The sequence below is a fragment of the Macaca mulatta genome, chromosome 4, assembly GCF_049350105.2.
Source record: "Macaca mulatta isolate MMU2019108-1 chromosome 4, T2T-MMU8v2.0, whole genome shotgun sequence".
Taxonomy (NCBI): Eukaryota; Metazoa; Chordata; class Mammalia; order Primates; family Cercopithecidae; genus Macaca; species Macaca mulatta.
Genome location: NC_133409.1, coordinates 26414165 through 26433044, shown reverse-complemented (window position 1 = coordinate 26433044; position 18880 = coordinate 26414165). Strand labels below are relative to the sequence as shown.

Here is an 18880-nt window from a genome sequence, read left to right as displayed (position 1 = left end):
TAAAACCCCATCCCTACTAAGAATACGAAAATTAGTCAGGTGCAATGGCAGGTGCCTGTAATCCCAGCTATTCGGGAGGGTGAGGCAGGAGAATCGCTTGAACCTGGAAGGCAGGAGTTGCAATGAGCCAAGATGGCGGCACTGCACTCCAGCCTGGTTAACAGAGCAAGACTACGTCTCGGCAGGGGAAACAAATCACACGGAATATAGAGGCTATCTTTATACTAAATTAAAACTTTATTGAATAAAGAACACTCTCCAGAACGCATGATCTCATGGACTAGGTCTACATTACATGCAATGAAGCTGAACATGACTGTAGTTTAACATGGAATGTCAAACAAATTAGTAATTTTCATTGTACAAAACTGTTTATGTAGCTGACATGCAAGAAGTGTCATACTCAGCATTTTCACCAGTCGTCTGTGATGAGTTTTAAAAAAGGCATTTGGAGAAACTGGTAGATGTCTTCAGCATATAGTTCAAATAAATTAGTTATATGCGTACTACTGAATCCTCTTTCAACCACTCTTGCTTCCAAATAAAATCTTAGTGCAAACATCAAAGTTGCTGGTCACTCCAAAAGACTGTCAAACTCATAATAGAATACAAGTTCTGAATTACTGTGTATTAAGTAGGGCAAACCCAAGAATGCCAGTTACTGCAAAATTCATTTAGGCACATTTAATAGTCCACTCTAAGCATTTTTTCTAAGTCTCTCACATTAATGACTAAAGCTTGTTTACAGTACTAAAATTCTATCATTCAAGCATCAATGATTACATTTCAGAAAAAGGAAATCATTCATTTCAGTAATAGCATTACTGCTATATCCTAAAAAAAGAGAGAAAATAAAGAATCATAATTAACAAAACCAGTATCCATAATAGGATACACAGGGAAAAACATTTTAGGAGAAAAACAAAGTGTGCTTTACTTGCCACAGCAGGAATTATATAATGTAAACACCATATTGGCCCACACCACAAAAATCCATGAGAAAGGTTCAAATTTGAACACTGTATGTGCATTATTTTCAAATCTGTGTTTGTGAGTTTATACTGTATCTGCTTGTACCAATACATGACAAACAAAAGAAGCTCTTCCACACACATACAAGTGATTGTTAAATATTAAGCATGGCTTGATTCCCTGACTCTAGCTTAAAAAAAAAAGTTAAGTGACATCCCAACTGTCTTAAGAATGTTTATTACAGAAACCATTAAATGAATGTGAGTAGTAGCTGAGGAATGATGAAAAAGTGATGGTAATGATATGGTGCAAGTGGATGGAAAAAGAATATACGTATAACGCTGAGATTTGCAAATGCATGGAAAATCTTATTCTGTGGGCCTTGTCTGAATTTTAAACTGATACCAAGAATAGAAAAAAATAGTAGCACAAGTCCATTGACACCTGGAGGGTCAGGCCTAGAGAGCTTACCTTCAAAGTGCAAATTTTAACAATGGAATGTTTTAGCAGGGACTTAAGGACAATCCTGACTTTTTCCTGTTGAAAAGACGTAAGATTTTCTGGAAGTATTTATTCCTGGCCAGAATTATTTCAGTTTCTTGGTAAAACAATATTTAGCCACAATTACCACCCACTCATTCACATACACAGAACCATTCTTAGGGGTGTTTGCGGGGAGAAAAAGCCCTTATCTATGTATCACCTAAAGAAACTTTTATTTATAAAGTCTAAGTTCTTTGAATCCACTACTTTAAATACCAACATGCACCTCTCTTATCCCCTCCCTCTCCACCCATCTACCCCTGACACCCCCAATGAACCTAGGTATTCTAATGTCTTTGTGTTTTCTAAGCCTCATGAATAAGGCTGTTGAGTACCACCTCCACTGGATCAAAATTAACACCTGGTGCACTTTCTACAGCACCTTTTTTCTTCTCCACAATTGAGTGGAATCTCGATGCTTTCAAGCTTCTATCTAGATCTCCAGGTCATCAGGCCGAGGTCTGCTGCTGGCACGACTGCTGGCTCTGCTTGAAGGTCGCTGGTCCACAATGGCTAGTGGCTGTAGTTCGTGTCCAGCAGCTAGCTTTTTAGAATTCTGGTTATCATCAGGGAAATCAAAAGGCTGTGCATGGGAATTAGAGATGGTGCTTCCCGCCTGCCCCATTCGATTTTGTTCTGCACTGTAATTAGCCCAGTTTTGCTCACTTGCTTGCTTGTTGTAATTGCGGCAAGAAGAATTGTTTCTGTCGCCAGTAACCAGCTTGTACCCAGGAGGAGACATAGGCGAGAGGGGAGCGGTTGGTGAGGAGCAGCCATTGAAATAAGCATATTTTTGAGACCCACAGTCTTTGGTGGGGCTCAGTGCGCCACTGGTCGCATGGTAAGGGTCGCTCTTTCCCTTAACCCGATCCTTAACGCCCTTGAAGAAAACATAGAAGAGTTCAATGATATTCAAGGCCAGGGACACCAAGGACACCACCAGCATGAAGATGATGAAGATGGTTTTCTCCGTGGGGCGAGAGAGGAAACAGTCCACCTGATGTGGGCAGGGATCTCTTTTGCAAGTGTAAACAGCACTCAGGCTGAATCCATAGATGTACCACTGGATCAGCAAGAAGGCCACCTCAAAGATAGACTTGAAGAGGATACTGATGATGTAGGTTCGCAGCAACCCCCCTCGCATTTTCACTTTACCATGCTCTTCAATACCATACTTGAACTTCTTTATCTCAATCTGCTTCAAGTGCATCTCCACATTGACACCATCAGTTTGGGCAACCTTGAGTTCCTCCTCTTTCTTGTTGAGTTTCTCTTCCTTTCGCATCACATAGAACACATGAGCCAGGTACAAGAGTGTGGGCACAGACACAAATATGATCTGCAGGACCCAGAAACGCACATGAGAGATTGGGAAAGACTTGTCATAGCAGACGTTTTCACAACCAGGTTGTTGAGTGTTACAACGAAAGGCAGACTGCTCATCTCCCCAGGCTGACTCAACTGCTGTCCCCAGTAGCAGGATTCGGAAAATGAAAAGTACTGACAGCCACACCTTCCCTCCAGCAGTTGAGTAGGCTTGAACCTTGTCAAGGAGTTTGCCTAAGGCGCTCCAGTCACCCATGTTGCCTGGGCACCACCTGAAAGAAACAAAAAGACAATTCAAGGATCACAGATTGCAAATTACTAGTTTCACGTTTAGTACCTTTCAGCTGATAGTCAAAATACTACATGTTTCATGTATTTCTAACATTCTTTCACAAAACAACAAGTGCAAACTCTTCCTGCCCCATTTTCCCCAGTGAAGTAAAGATCTAACACGTGTTTTGTTTTGTTGAGATAAAGTAAGACTTAGAAGCAACAGATGGTGAGTTGCAATCTTTAACCTGGGAAGATGTATTGCTTGCTCAACCACTGCCTTGCTGTGTGACTTGAGAAGCCATCTGTGCTAGGCCTCTGCTCATTTTATTTGTCTGATAAATGAGGACAATTTTTGCCTGGTAGGTCTGTGTTTGCCAAGCAAAATCCTGATGTGTTATTCAAAGCATAGCTATCTAAGAATACAGGTGAGAACACTTATGAACACATACATAACCTTCTTTCCAAAACCTTAATGCTATTATATATCATTTTATTACTAATTTCACTCTGAAAGTTTTTTTTGAGATGGAGTTTCCACTCTTGTTGCCCAGGCTGGAGTGCAATGGCACGATCTCAGCTCACCGCAACCTCCTCCTCTTAGGTTCCAGCGATTGTCCTGCCTCAGCCTCCTGAGTAGCTGGGATTACAGGCATGCGCCATCACGCCTGGCTAATTTTGTATTTTTAGTAGAGATGGGTTTTCTCCATGTTGGTCAGGCTGGTCTCCAACTCCTGACTTCAGGTGATCTGCCTACCTCAGCCTCTCAAAGTGCTGGTTTTACAGGTGTGGGTCACTGCGCCGAGCCTCTGGAAGATTTTTCAAGTGGAATTTGTGTATACTGTATATTATGGTCATTTACACTTTTCTGTTTGTTTTTTTTTTTAGAGACAGGATTTCACTATGTTGCCCAGGCTCCTGGGCTCAAACAATCCTCCTGCCTTAGCCTCCCAAGCAATGGTGACTGCTTTTTTCTTAAGCAGCGACTTATGTAGCTCAGAAGTCAGTCTTCTGTCCAGAGAGAAAGTAGGCTATATGGGAATATACTCTTTTGCTACAATGTGTCATTATATGTAGTAACCTACTTTCAAAAACAAAGACTAAATACACATCACATTTCAAGTAAAAAGTTCATTTTGTCTCAATACTACTTACAACCTTATTAAAAAACAAAGAAAACCTACTTCAGAGTGTTTTCTCCAGCCAGAAAAGATTGGTTTTCATCTTTTCATTGTTATACACTTTAAAATTCCCTTACTGGGCCTTGGACCCTCAGGCTATACATCCAATTTAACTTCTTATCAATATCTAGCTATCCAAAGCCTATGGCTTCTCCATTACTGAGGATAAGAAAAGATCTGGCCGGGTATGGTGGCTCACATCTATAATCCACTCAGGCCTATAAGCACTTAGGGAGGCAGGCGGATCAGGAGGTCAGCAGATTGAGACCACCCTGGCTAACACGGTGAAACCCCATCTCTACAAAAAATACAATAAATTAGCTAGCCATGGTGCCACGCTCCTGTAGTCCCAGCTACTCAGGAGGCTGAGGCAGGAGAATTGCTTGAACCCAGCTGCAGAAATTACGCCACTGCACTCCAACCTGGGCGACAAAGAGAGACTCCGTCTCAATAAAAAGAAAAAGATCTAAGTTGGTAGAAACCAGTAAGAATCCCCAAAGTTGTCTAGTTCAATTTATGCTCTAATTCCCGTTATCCATTTAGCTGATAAAAATTGAGGTTCTCAGGGTATAGGAAATATTTAGCTATAGATAGAGCCAGAAGAAGATTCACAATCCCCAGGCCAAGTCTTTTCAATGCCTCACACTGGTTTTAAAAGTATAGTAAGGCCGCACTAAAGCTAGAAATGCTTCCATGCTTTGGTATACACAACCTTAGCCAGGGCTGAAAGCTGGGAAGAAGTGAGTAACATGATGTGGCAGGCATAGGGAATACAGGCTAATTTTCAGCAGACAGTAGTAATTGGAGGGTTTAGAAAAGGATGAATTAGTCAAATATTATTTAATAGTTAAAAACAAGCAAAGCTAAGACTTTGCAGGAGCTTAGTAATGAATTCTAAATAGTGTAACCAAAGGTAGGGTTATTTAGGCTTCTTAGAAATATGTTCACTATCTGAATATAAAGGAGTTTCTCATCTGGAGTTGAACTATGAGCTGTAGCTCCTTGTAGGAAGTAAATGAAATTATCAGGGGAATCTTCTTCGCCAGCAAGCAACATTACATTTCTGTCTAATGACTGTGTCTCCTGGCCATAGAGAACAAGAAAAAATGAAATGGGCACCTCACCTGGGATTTCCTGGGCCGAACAAATAAAAGATGGCTGAGCCATAAAGCTAAACTATGCACCAGCTATCTAAATTAGATACCATGGGTACCTTTGATGACAGCCCAGGGACTGGTGCCAAGGAATGCTGAATAAGAGTGGAGGGTGGGTGCGAAGGCCACAGAAATAACGCTCCCCAGTGGTCATAAAAAAGGGAGCTTCCCTTCTACTTTGGAAGAGTCATTTTAGATTCTGAAGTGACAAGTTAGAAAGTAAAATTGATGTATGAAAACAGCAGTCAAAAAGAACAAAGGCTTGAAAGGCTGACAAAGACAGTTAAATAGCCAAGGAAAGGCTTGAAGTGAGGGAGTAATTTAGCCGTGATGGACAGTTTGATGGTGAGAGAATGTGAAAGGAAAAAAAAAAAAACAACCCTATAATTTAGCAGAAAATACTAGACTGGAAATGAAGAAGTACAGTCCATAAGGGTCAAACAAACAGAATTTTTGGAGCTGTATCAATAGACAGTTTCTATGTGATGATGTGTAAAACTGGCCCTAATTCTGTTTGTAAAAAATTACAATATTTTGCCAGTGTCATCTGCTTTTGCTCAGATATTTCGATTGCTAGGGGGAAAATAGCAAAAAAAACAATCAAGTGTAAAAAGATAAACTGTTTGCATACATCTCATCACATTCATGCAATGATAGCGCTGAAGACAAACCTATCATATCTAGAAATATGACTAGGCAAAACAGAAGTAATTTTAGCTAGGATTTCATCATTACTCAAACTAAAATGTGATTGTGTAGATGCTTATAGTAATTCATCACTAAGTTTATTTACATTCTATTAAAAAAAATCGTATGACACATAACTTTCATATAATTTCGAGATTCTACAAAAATACTCCACCGTTCCATAGTATATGAACTAGGTCATCAGGCAGCTCTTTAGGTAGTAGTTCTTTTTTTAATACACTAGCAACTTAATTGCAAAGTTGTCTTTTCTTTAAGCACCCATGCAGTTATCAAATTGAATACCAAGTATCCTGTAACATGTAGCTATCTGTTGGTTACCACTATCATAGAGACCATCAAATAATATTTAATGGGACAGCTGCCCAAAAAGCGGTAACAAAAATTGTTCCTTTTTTTTGGGTAGTTGCTCCCTTTGCCATGAAACAAATTTTGGCAACTGGTTTTTCCTTCCTGCTGCACCCTTCCCAAACTGATTTAATATCTTCGCTTTTCCAAACCTTGTATGATAAGTTAACATCCTTTTATAATAAAAGGGCATAATTATGTTTACAGAATCCCTGGCATTGATCTGCAGACTATAAACTGCACTTTTATTCACCAGGAGGAGACAGCTATATTTCTTATTTGATAGATGAGAAGACCAATGCAGCTGGACATACCACATATATTCATGCCTTCACCTCTAAGATACTGAGTTGGTGCTTCACATGTAGACCAAGGTCTAAAAGGAGTTGTGCAAAGTTCTCGTTAAGAGCAGAGTCTTGGCCGGGCGCGGTGGCTCAAGCCTGTAATCCCAGCACTTTGGGAGGCCGAGACGGGCGGATCACGAGGTCAAGAGATCGAGACCATCCTGGCTAACACGGTGAAACCCCGTCTCTATTAAGAAATACAAAAAACTAGCCGGGCGAGGTGGCGGGCGCCTGTAGTCCCAGCTACTCGGGAGGCTGAGGCCGGAGAATGGCGTAAACCCGGGAGGCGGAGCTTGCAGTGAGCTGAGATCCGGCCACTGCACTCCAGCCTGGGTGACAGAGCGAGACTCCGTCTCAAAAAAAAAAAAAAAAAAAGAGCAGAGTCTTAGCAGCTGGACCACACTTTTGCCATCTATGCGCCATGTTAGATTACATTTCCTTTGCTCATCATGGCCCCCTAGACTGGATGGATGTCCAAAGCTACAGGCACTAAGTGGGGCCCTAGGTGGGGCCTAGGAAGATTCTTTAATTCAAATGAAATCTCTTAAAAATAAAGCTTTGGGGCCTGGCTCAGTGGCTCACGCCTGTAATCCCAGCACTTTGGGAGGCTGAGGCAGGCAGATCATGAGGTCAGGAGATTGAGACCATCCTGGCTAACACGGTGAAACCAGTCTCTACTAAAAAAATACAAAAAATTAGCCAGGCATGGTGACAGGCACCTGTAGTCCCAGCTACTCAGGAGGTTGAGGCAGGAGAATGGCGTGAACCCAGGAGGCGGAGCTTTCAGTGAGCTGAGATCGTGCCACTGCACCCCAGCCTGGGAGATAGAGACTCCGCCTCAAAAAATAAATAAATAAATAAATAAATAAATAAATAAATAAATAATAAAATAAAATAAAGCTTTGATTTTAAATTACATTTGACTATGCCTTTTGCTAGAGCCTTAGAAACAAATCACTGTGCCGAAGTTGCAGTGAAGTCTTTCCATGCCATTAATATCCTAATAGTTATTAGAATTAAGTATTTTACTTCCAACTTTAAATGTTTTTCTCAAGAAGAGAAATGTAATGAGTTGACAGTGGAGACTTAAATAAAGGTAAATAGGATTATTGAAAACTAAAGTGAAATTTGATATCCAGCATCTTTTTATGATTGAGAGAAAAGAGAAGTTGAAGGTCATTAATATCTGAAAGAATAAAATCAGAGTCTAAACCTACATAAGGAAATGTCTATGGAAGTTCCTGATAAAACTATTTAATGGATTTTTTGGGAGGAAAGGGAAATCATGTGTGCCTAATGTACTAACACTCAAAACTATTCATGCCCAAAAACTCAAAAGCAAACCCTTCTAATGTTTTATTTCACTTTTATAATAACCTCTGCCCCTCCAGTAATGTCATTGAGTGAACTCACTTGTCTATTCTTTCACACTTAAAACAGTCACCCTTAGCTTGATCTCAGCCATCATCAGTTTGCTAGATTTCATATCATTAGCCTGGTCACCCTGATCGCCAACCTATACTCCGAGTAATCAGTCAATCTTGAGAAAATAAATAAACAATCAGTTTGGTTTCATGAGCTCTGCTCTATCCACACAGCTCACATCCTCACTTGTTTCAGGTCTCACCTCATCAGCCAACTTTCCTGACCACCAAGTATGAAATAGCAACATCCTTTCCCCAGTCCTGTCATTTCCTATTCCCTTTGCCCTGTTTTTTAAAAAATTATTATTTTAATAAACTTTATCTCTACTTGATTTAGTAAATATTTGCCTAATTACTATGTACCTCCTTCCATGAGAAGGATTTATTATTTGCCTTCCTCAACTCAAATGTGAGCTATACGAGGGAGTTTGCTTTGTTCACTGCTGTATCCCCAGTGCTTAAAAGAGTAAGAGATGTGGCCAGGCGTGGTGGCTCACACCTGTAATCCTGCCTGGCTGACATAGTGAAATCCCGTCTCTACTAAAAATACAAAAAAGTAGCCAGGCGTGGTGGCGGGTGCCTGTAATCCCAGCTACTTGGGAGGCTGAGGCAGGAAAATGGCATGAACCTGGGAGGTGGAGGCTGCAGTGAGCGAGATTGCACCACTGCACTCCAGCCTCAGTGACAGAGTGAAACTCCATCTCCGAAAGAAAAAGAAAGAAAGAAAGAAAGAAAGAAAGAAAGAAAGAAAGAAAGAAAGAAAGAAAGAAAGAAGGAAAGAAATTAAATGGGGCTTCCACAAAAAATAAAAAGATACTGTGCAAAAAACCAAACAGTTTTTGTTTGTTTGTTTTTTACTGTCTCTTTGGGATTCTCTTAATTGTAGTTATGTATCTCAACTTTCTAAAGTTTCAAATTAATTAAAAAGGAGACTTCACAGTAAAAAAGTATTGTCATCATCTCATATTCTCATACTGTTAAATTTTCAAGTGACAATTGCTGAAACAGAGAGCTGTTTGTTGAAACATGCTTCAAATGATTCCTGAGCAGGCAATAGAGCTAAATTAAGAAAAAAGGCTCTTTACAACCCCCACTGCTAAATTTGACTGGCTTTAAAAAAAAAAAAAAAAAAGAGAGACAAGGCTTTTTAACAAAGAGCTTCCTGAATTTGTTAAATGAGATCCTAATGAGGGTTAGGATTCTTGTAGAACTGCATCAGGTATCATGGTTGTACATTCAGTTCACTGTTAGGTTGTTGCAGGTTAAGATTTAAAAAACAAAACAACAAAATAAAGAAATAACACAACTGTGTAGTTGTCCCCTAGTTCTACGATATTCTAACTCTGATTGCACCACACAATTTTATTGTAGCCAAGGATACTATTACAAAAAGAAACAGCCCGTTTAAAATCGTGTTTATTTCAAGAATGATAAATACCGGGGAAGGCTAGGGCTCTGAAGCGGAAGAGCAGCAGCTGATATTGACCCTGGTTAATATAACATCTTTACAGTCTGAGTCTATGCAGGCAGTAAAGTGATTAGAATGAAGTTCCATGGAAAAGATTCCCAGGTCATCAGATAATACCCAACCTTTACTTCCTTATTTATACCTAGATGGCCTAACTGTAGTGTATCAAACTTACTGTATGTAAACATCTATTTATAAAGAATTGCGTATTTGTGTAGGTATTTGATGTTGTGAACTGCTTATTTTGGGGCAGAGGGGAGGACAACAAAAAAACACCACCAAGTCTTTATTTCCCCAGCTCTTACCCCTCCTCATCACTCAACTTATATTAGCATACACTTAATGAGAGGAGGTGGAGATTGAGGTGTGAGGAATTCCATCTAAAGAGAAGATGGTGCATCCCATAAAAGACAATCCCAAAAAAAAAAAAAAAAAAAGACAATCCCCTCCCTAGTTCAACAGCTACTACTCAATTCTCCCCCAAAACAAACTTCTCAAGATCAATTTAGGGCTACCAGAGAGAAACCCCTAAGTCAGAAGCTGCAGGCTAAAAGCCATGTTCTTCAATTGTGATGTAACTTAATATATTTCTATCAGTCCTTGGCGTTTCCTCTGCCCCTACTCTTACTTCCACCTCCAAAGTGACTATTTTTAGTGAACAGCTTTATTTTATAATCATATAAAGACATCCTTAGGGCGCTCACAAGTGTATTGATTCAGACAGTCTATTTTTTTTCAATGACAGTTTAATAAATAACTCATGCATGTGAAGCTCTTAGTAACAGCTCAGTAAAGTTTGGTTCTTACTCTTTAAAAGACCTGTATATGTATAGAATTTGTTTTTAAATTTTTCATCTTTTCTTTAGAAAAACAGCAACTAAGAAATGATTGACAAACATACATTTTCTTTTTTAAAAAAAATTTTTATAGAGATGGGGTCTTGCTATGCTGCTCAGGCTGGTTTTAAACTCCTGGCCTCAAGCGATCCTCCCACCTCAGCCTCTCAAAGGGCTAGGATTATAGGCATGAGACATCATGCCCAGCAGATGATAAGCATACATTTTTCTTAAATTATTTTAAAAGCATAGGAAAATTGGAATGTGAAATTTATGAAATTGTATAAGCCACTGATATATTTTTTTAAAAAAGAGCTAACCACAGTTTGAAATTTGGTAAAAGAAACTGTACATACATAGTTAAAGGGTAACTTTAAGATGGAGAATGTAGGCAATTATGCTAAGAATTATAAAAATGTTAATCTCCCATGGAAGAGATGCTCTGGAGATTTTTTAAACTTGAATTATCCATATGGAATATTACATTAATAATAAACACTAGATAATTACTTTTTCTCTCCAGAGCTGAACTGGTGTGTGCGCATAAGCTCCCACACATCTCTTCAAATAACTGAGAATCCTGAAGATAAGTCAGAACAACAGGAAAGGCGGAGTGGAAGGTATTAATCACTGGTGACTGTCCTATCATTCCCTTCCCTGCGGGTATCGTATATAAAGGCTCAAACCAAGCTACACCCCTGGATGTAGAGAAAAGAAAAGAGAGAATGCACCCCGTGTTTTCCCCCCTTCTCTATGCAGGAAATGGAAACATCTAAGTAACAAAGCAACCTTCAGTCTCTGAAAGCACAGCCTTTAATCTGCCTCCTGCCGAGCATCTTTGGAACCATGTTTCCCAAGGAGAGTGAGAGCACAGCAGGTATCACAATTGCCAAGGGTGAGGAACTCGGTGGCTGGGGTGAGAACGCTCAGAAGGCATTAGAAAAATGTGGAACATGTTTAAACAGTGAAGAAAGTAGAGCAAAGCATTACCACTGCATTTTCTCAGCAGAGGACAGGTAACCAGTCTACCCTGACTTTGGGAAGTACAAAGCACCCCCACACTGGGGGAACAATAATATAGAATCAACATCGCCAGGAAGGAACGGAATGTACTGCCTCTGCTTGGTATAATTTCCAGGCAATTCGGCCTACCTAGAAGTAATTACTCTTCTCCCAAAGGTGTTTTCTGTCTAACTGGCCTATTTCATTCCTGGCGGTGGGGGGTGGGGTGGACGGGGAGGCGCGCTAGCTTAATGAAATCTCTGCATTACTAGACGCTTTAATTTCCAGCTATCCTTGCACAAACGTAAATATTAGGCTTCCTCACAGGGACACTATTCACCGAGGTCAAATGCGCCCGATTTTCGGAGGGCGAGATTCAGTATCTTCCTTGCCGTTACTAACCGGGTCGGGGAAGCAAAAGAAATTCAATCGACTTCCAAATAAAGCTACGCTTCTTTTTCCAACATTGTGTAGCTCTCCCCTTCCCACCCCTACTTTGTACCTGGAGAGAAAAAGAAGCACGCCTTTGGGGAACAAGGAGAGCGTTATCAGAAACCCCCAGCAAAGGCAGGCTGGATCACTAAAGGGGCAGGGTGGGCGCAGCGCTGCTCCGACCGCTAGGCGCGCTTCTCCGAAACAGGCTGACTTGCCCCAGACGCGTCATCAGCTCCCCGAGGGTCTCTCCTCCCTGCCCTTTCCCCTTGCGCCGCCCCGCCTCATTCTCGGGAAGTTTCAGGAACTTCCAGGGGCGTTGCAAGTGCAATTTAAGCACAATTCCCAAGGTATTCAGGTTTTCTTACCAACGCGGAGATAGTGGAATTCAGTAAGTTTAAAAGAGGAAAAAAAAGGGGGGGTGGGTGCTGATGTGAGAGGGATGGGAAATTAGATTGACAACTTTAATTAAATCAACCATTTGTTCTTCTACCATTTGGCACTCAGCCCATCTCTCCTCCTATCCCTCCCACCCCGCACCCTGGGTTCCTTTGCAGTGACGAACTCGGACCTGCGCTCGGTTTGACTTGTGAGGATTTGGGGGAAACGTCCCCAAACCGCGCTGTTTCAGGAAGCGAAGGCGCGGGAAGGAGCCCGGCAGACACTAAGATGGCAGGAGGCGCCCCGTACCCGTCCGGCCCACGGCCTCCGTAAAGCTTTCAGTTTTATTTGCTTTTCAGCATTCACTGGTGCGAATACTTCCACTGCAGGGTCACGTCAAGAATCTAAACTAATTATTTTAGTCTGTAGATTTACACAGACCAGAAAATCCTTGCCGGGCACAAAAATGCATGGTTGCATTTCTGATGAACATAATGGGTGTTACCAATAGAAGTATTTTAAAAATTGAACCCTTTTAAGCCACGCATTAGCGTTATCTTTGCCCTAGCAGCTCCAACTCCAAAGAACTGCCCCAGAGTTCTGAATTCGGTTACAGGTTCGAGCAGAGGGAAGGTGCGGGGCGGCGGGTGTTGGCGGAGGGGAGCTCCCAAAGCGCTGTTTAAGAAAGTTTTTTCCCTGCTCTTTCTAGGAGCTCCCGTTTTAGGAGACGGTTTTGGAAAAGCACGCTGGCGTACACTTTTTTAAACGTCTTATCTCTAATGCTCTGTAACTAACCACCACCTAAACTTTAGGAGATTTCATCTCCTAAACTGCCAACGTGGTCGAGTAAAAGCTGTCTCTCCTGACGGTCTCAAATCTTTCCATAGCGGTTGCTAATATAAAGTAACAATTTACTGTTGATTTTTAAAACATAACGTTAATACTCTTTAATTTTATACCTTTTTGTTTAATGGGGAAAATTCTAGGAAGGAACCACGTGGAAGTCAAGTAACCACGATGTTTTAACAAAGCACTTTGTCACAAAAGAAGTTGGCTTTGCGAAGCTATAGAACATCAATCAAGATTTCCATGTGAAAAAAGCACTTTATTCTATGAAGTGTACAATACTATAGGAAGCACGCTAAGCAAATTTACACTTTGATTTTTGTGATGTAGTCAGTCAAATCCCCCAACCCAGGCGCCTAACCGCCCCCCCAACAAATGATAGCACCTAGACTATTACTGATTACAAAAAATAATAATAAAATTATACTCTAAAATGAAAAACCAAACATCCAGTAAACTAGTCTTTTATTCTAACCGGAAAGGTTTGAACCTTTTTACCTGTTGCAGTGTTAATAGAAACTTTTTTAACAGTCAAAATATAAATTCGGTACAATAAATTTTAACTTTAAAACTATAGAAACACTTTCAAATCCATCAATCCATTTACAGTATCATAATTCCAAGCTACATTTAACACATTTTAAAACTTTAGGAAAGTTTTACTTGTAGAAAAAGAAACTAATAGGTAAAGTGTTCTCATTTTTTAAAAACTTACTCTTTTTCTTAAAAGAAGTGAAGTCACGCCAAGTGATTGAACTCCTTGGAGGATGAAGTAAAATGAAAAGCAAGTTCAGGCACTCAGACCTGTCTATTTAAAGTTTAAAACTCCGCTGCAGTTTGGTACTTTCCTCACGCCTTCCCCCTAATGAAAGAAAAGTGCTGATACCTCGTAAAAGCTTTTTTGTAACTTGGAGCACAGAGCTTTTAAAAGTTTCAAGCCACTGACTCAACTGGGAGGAGGGGCTAGAAGAAAGGGGAGGGCAAAGGGAAAGGCTGGGAGGAGGTGGAGAGGAGGCTGGTGAATGTGGAAGGGCGGGGGCAGAAGAGGCAAAGAACAGGAGCGAGATCAGGATAAAGTTGTAGTTTAAATTTGCTGATGAGGAAAAATAAAATAGCATTAGGGACATGAATGCCTCTACTTGGAGTTGCTCCTCATACATAAGAATCATTGATTATAGTGCTTTGTCACAAAAGAAGCACTTTGTCAGGGATAATGGAGGGAAAATGGGGGGAAGACCAGGGATAATGGGGGGAAAAGCGTATATTTTTATTATAACATTGTCTAAAATTTTTAAGGTAGCTTACAATAAATAAAAATGGTGGGGAAGCATATAACCAGTTCAAGCTTGTTTCACATTGACCAAGGTGTGTGAAGTTAGAGGTAGGTGTGAGTGACCTGTTTGATGATCTAATTCCCTTGCTTTAAATGTAAGTAAGGACAATTAACACAGGGAATGGTGGGGATGGAAGAGAGACATTTCAAAAATTGACATATAGGAAGAAAAGTTCATACCCAATCCACCTTTCCACCCCTTGACTGCTTTGAATTTTTACTTTCTTTCAGTTTAGCAAAAGGCTGTGTGTGTGTGTGTGTGTGTGTGTGTGTGTGTATAGTTTTTACATATATAGCATGTTTTGTTTGCCTATGAAATCTTGATATCTGACCCCTACCGTATCTCCAGAAAACTAAGAATTTATATTTCAGCCCTGTTAATGCCAAGACACTAAAACCCAAATCTGTAGTGAAGTGTCAGGATTTTAAAAATACAGACTATGGTTGCATTAAGTAGGTTCCCAAACTATTCAGCCCTCCTTAAAATCAGTTCCTCCTCTCAAGCCCACTAGAGAGTTTTCTGCCCAATGACAGTAGAGCTGAGCATATCATCTTTATGTGCTTCCCTATTCCTTCCAATGCTCTCCCTCTTCAAGGCTCTGCATTAGGGTTTATAATGGCCTGAGTCATGTGGCCTCATTCTTAGAGCAGGCAGCTCCTTTGAGGGCTTCCCAAATGCCATAGCAGAGTGTTGTGGTGGGACAATTACTCATAAACAGACTTCAGTGATGCTCCTGAGATTGGACAGGAAATCTTTTGGCTAGTATTCTCTGGAGGCAAAGCAAACTCATCTGGCCTTCCTATTCCTAACACTTCTCACTCATGCAAATACCAGAAAAAAGAAGGATGCCAAATATCCTGGTAGACACCGTTCCCTAATTAAACTTTCACTGACATGACTAATACAACATCTTTTGAAATGTTGCAGGGTTTTTGTTTGTTTTATTTAGTTTAGTTTTGTTTTGTTTTCTGAGACGGAGTTTTGCTCTTGTTGCCCAAGCTAGAGTGCAATGGCGCGATCTCTGCTCATGGCAACCTCCGCCTTCCGGCTTCAAGCGATTCTCATCATGCCTCAGCCTCCCGGGTAGCTGGGATCACAGGCCTCAGCCTCCCAAAGTGCTGGGATTATAGGCGTGAGCCACCGCACCTGGCCCAAATGTTGCAATTTTAAGGAACAATTTTGTTTTTACTTGTTGGCTATCCTATTTCCAAGAGTACATTTTTCTTTAAATTACGAAAGGGGAAAAACAATCTTCTGGAAGTAGAAATTGTAATCTGACTTTCGAGTCTTCAGGTTCAATAACCTATAAATATTGTTTTGGTCTTGTATTTATATTGTTCTTTAAATAAATCTATTGCTTTGTCTTAACTAAAAATTATTTCATTGGACTTAGAACACATTCACGAAAATGATTTATTCTTTTTATCATAAGAAAACATATTTCTTCTTTATAAAAAAGTCTATGCTTCATTTAATTTACATAACAATTTATTTTTGTAAAATTATTTATCAAGTACAATTATAAAAAAATTACCATGATGCTAATTCAGAATAAGTTGCATGAAAGAAAAGTTGTCATTGACTGTTTTATAGTAGGGTTTTTAAAGCAAAAAAAGTTGTGTTTATTTCTGTTATGTTTTGTTAGGTCTATAGATGGATATTGATGTTTAAGTATTCTTTTAAAGTATTCTTTTCTTTTTAAGCTATTACCTATGTGACCAATTGGAAATAGAACTAAAGAACTTCCTTATAACAAATTATTCATGTATATCACCTGAACCATTTTCTGAGCCAAAAGGATTACTAGTACCATGAGCCAGTAATTAATTACTTCTCTTAATACGCGAACGTACTACGTCTTTTCTTTCTAAAATCATTTTTCCATGATCATTGATACAAGATTTCAACATGATTTCATCAAAATATCATTGATAAGACATTCTGAGGAACCTTCTCTTCTTTTGGGATAATGGCACTGAAATGCAATGCTATGAGTAATCATGCGCAAGGGAAACTAGGTTTTGCAAAAGGCCCACAGTTTTCTCTCATGGACAACTAGCGGAGTCTCTAAATGACAGGTAGCAACTCATATTATAACTCATATTCTAGCAGTGTTGGTGAGTTATATTTTTATCAATAATACAGTTGTTCAAAAGTATCTCACTTATCTGACCTTAGAAGCTTGTCTCCATTGGAATGTTTTGCAAAAATTGTGGAATAGTTTTTTTTAAAATGTGTTTTTCTCGTATTCTCAGAAATGTCAATGCCATTTATCTAATATAAACACTGACGTACTAGAACAGTGTCTTCTCTGATTGCCAGACCTTGTCTATGTAGAAGAAATGGATGCAACGTGATTTGCTGGTCAGACAACACGGCTCTTTGGAGAACTAGAAACAGCTATTTACAGTTTCTGTCTTCTGCAGGGCTTCTTTAGGCCCCATCACCTGCCAGGACTTTGATTCTGTTTTATCCGTGTAGCTATATATTTTGAAAAATGAAAAATGCACATTATTGGCACAATAATGTGGTAAGGGTAAGCTATTTTTCAGAATTGTGAGAAATATTTCTTAATATGAGAACCAACTCCTTTTTTTGGATTTTTACCTTTGTTTCAAAATAGGAATTTCTGAAATTTTAAGAAATGAATGGAGTGATTTTTAAGGCCTTTAAATGCCTATCCCACACAAACTCTGATGGATTACTTTCACCTCACTGAGTAGCATAAACATTCAAAAATAATTGGTGACTCCGGATTAGACGTGTAAGAAGAGTATTGTAATGGGAGAGCAGTGAGCTATAGGAACTTAAAATGCAATACTAGCAGAAAGAAAGGAAAGGAAGGTAGAATTATCAGAACTTGATGATGGATGAATGGGAAGACAAGGGAGTGGAGGCTGTGGAAACCGATTTTTGGAGTTTTGATTGGGAAAATATTACTAACACAAAAAAAGGAGGCTGGGGGAGGGACTGACCTGCTGAAAGAGATACAAAGATTTGTTTGAAATATTTTGGTATGAATAACTGAAGTATCTAGGTAAAGACAGATGACTGACAATTTAAAACAGGAGCTGTGGAGTTCACTTTAAAATTGTTGTGGCTGGGCACAGTGGCGCATGCCTGTAATCCCAGCACTTTGGGTGGCCAAGGCGGGCAGATCACCTGAGGTCAGGCGTTCGAAACCAGCCTAGGCAACATGGTGAAATCCCATCTCTACTAAAAATACAAAAATTAGCCGGATGTGGTGGCACACACCTGTAGTCCCAGCCTCCCGGGAGGCTGAGGCACGAGCATTGCGTGAACCTGAAAGGTAGAGGTTGCAGTGAGCTGAGATCACACCAATGTACTACAACTTGGCAACAGAGTGAGACTCAGTTTCAAAAAAAAAAAAAATTGTTATAAGATTTGTGATTGGCCAGGCACAGTGGTTCAACTCTGTAATCCCAGCACTTGGGAGGCTGAGGTGGGGGGTGACAATTTGAACCCAAGATTTCAAGACCAGCCTGAGCAACATAGGGAGACCCTATATCTACAACAAATAAAAAGGTAATTTAGGCGTCGTGGCACGCCTCTGTAGTCCCAACTACTCAGAAGGCTGAGGTGGGAGGATCTGAAAAAAAAAAAGAAAAAACCAACAAGATTTGTAATTAGAAGCCACAGGTACGGATGAAATTACTAAGAGATGGGATATAGGCAGTGTACCAAAAACACAGCGCACACACAGCCTTGGTGGATTTCCTCATTTAATGCAGACAAAAAGAATGAAAAAAGAGGCAAGGTAACACCTGGGAAAGGGAAGGGTATTTAAAATAGCTACAAGTGGGCTTATTTGTGGGAAAATATTACTTGTTCTCTGGAGGAGTAGTTAACTTTGAAATTAAAAAGAGAATGAATGCAACATAAAGAAAATGTTTTCAGACAGTATGGGCTGCATGAAACTAGGGTTTGAAGGTATTTTCTCAAAGTAGGTGAAGTTATCAGCTGGCTGAGATGAAAGTGAGTGAAGAAGAACTAGAAAATTTGCAATCCCTCTGGGGCAATTCAAGGCATTTGTAGAAGAATAGAAAGACTACCCGAGACTAGGTGGGTCTAGGTTGATTTTGTAATGAAGTAAGATGGCATTATCTTACAGATCTCCTTTCCTTAGCATCAGAATAATCCTTTCTCTGCACCAAATTTCCATTTTAACTAATGTTTACCGGACAGCAAGAAAGAAGTAAAAGTTAATTTGGAGGTCGTAAATTTGCAAGTTTAGAAATGCTCTACCCAAATTGGTAAAACTAGCCAAAAAATGTGTTCTTTATGTGACTGTTG

The 18880-nt window shown here is 39.9% G+C and overlaps 1 protein-coding gene and 1 long non-coding RNA gene across 3 annotated transcripts; one reads left to right on the top strand and one right to left on the bottom strand.

Annotated features, from left to right (window-relative positions):
- Positions 1–218: 218 nt before the first annotated feature.
- On the bottom strand, positions 219–18748 carry GJA1 (gap junction protein alpha 1). 2 transcript variants are annotated; one of them, NM_001261067.1, is given in 3 exon segments: positions 1775–3113; positions 13948–14094; positions 18739–18748. In NM_001261067.1, a coding segment is annotated over 1 exon segment (1149 nt). In that variant the 5' UTR covers positions 3098–3113; positions 13948–14094; positions 18739–18748; the 3' UTR covers positions 1775–1948.
- On the top strand, positions 12271–15941 carry LOC144340713 (uncharacterized). Its single transcript, XR_013416983.1, has 2 exons — positions 12271–12396; positions 12563–15941. It is a non-coding gene; the product is annotated as an uncharacterized LOC144340713 (long non-coding RNA).
- Positions 18749–18880: the final 132 nt, after the last annotated feature.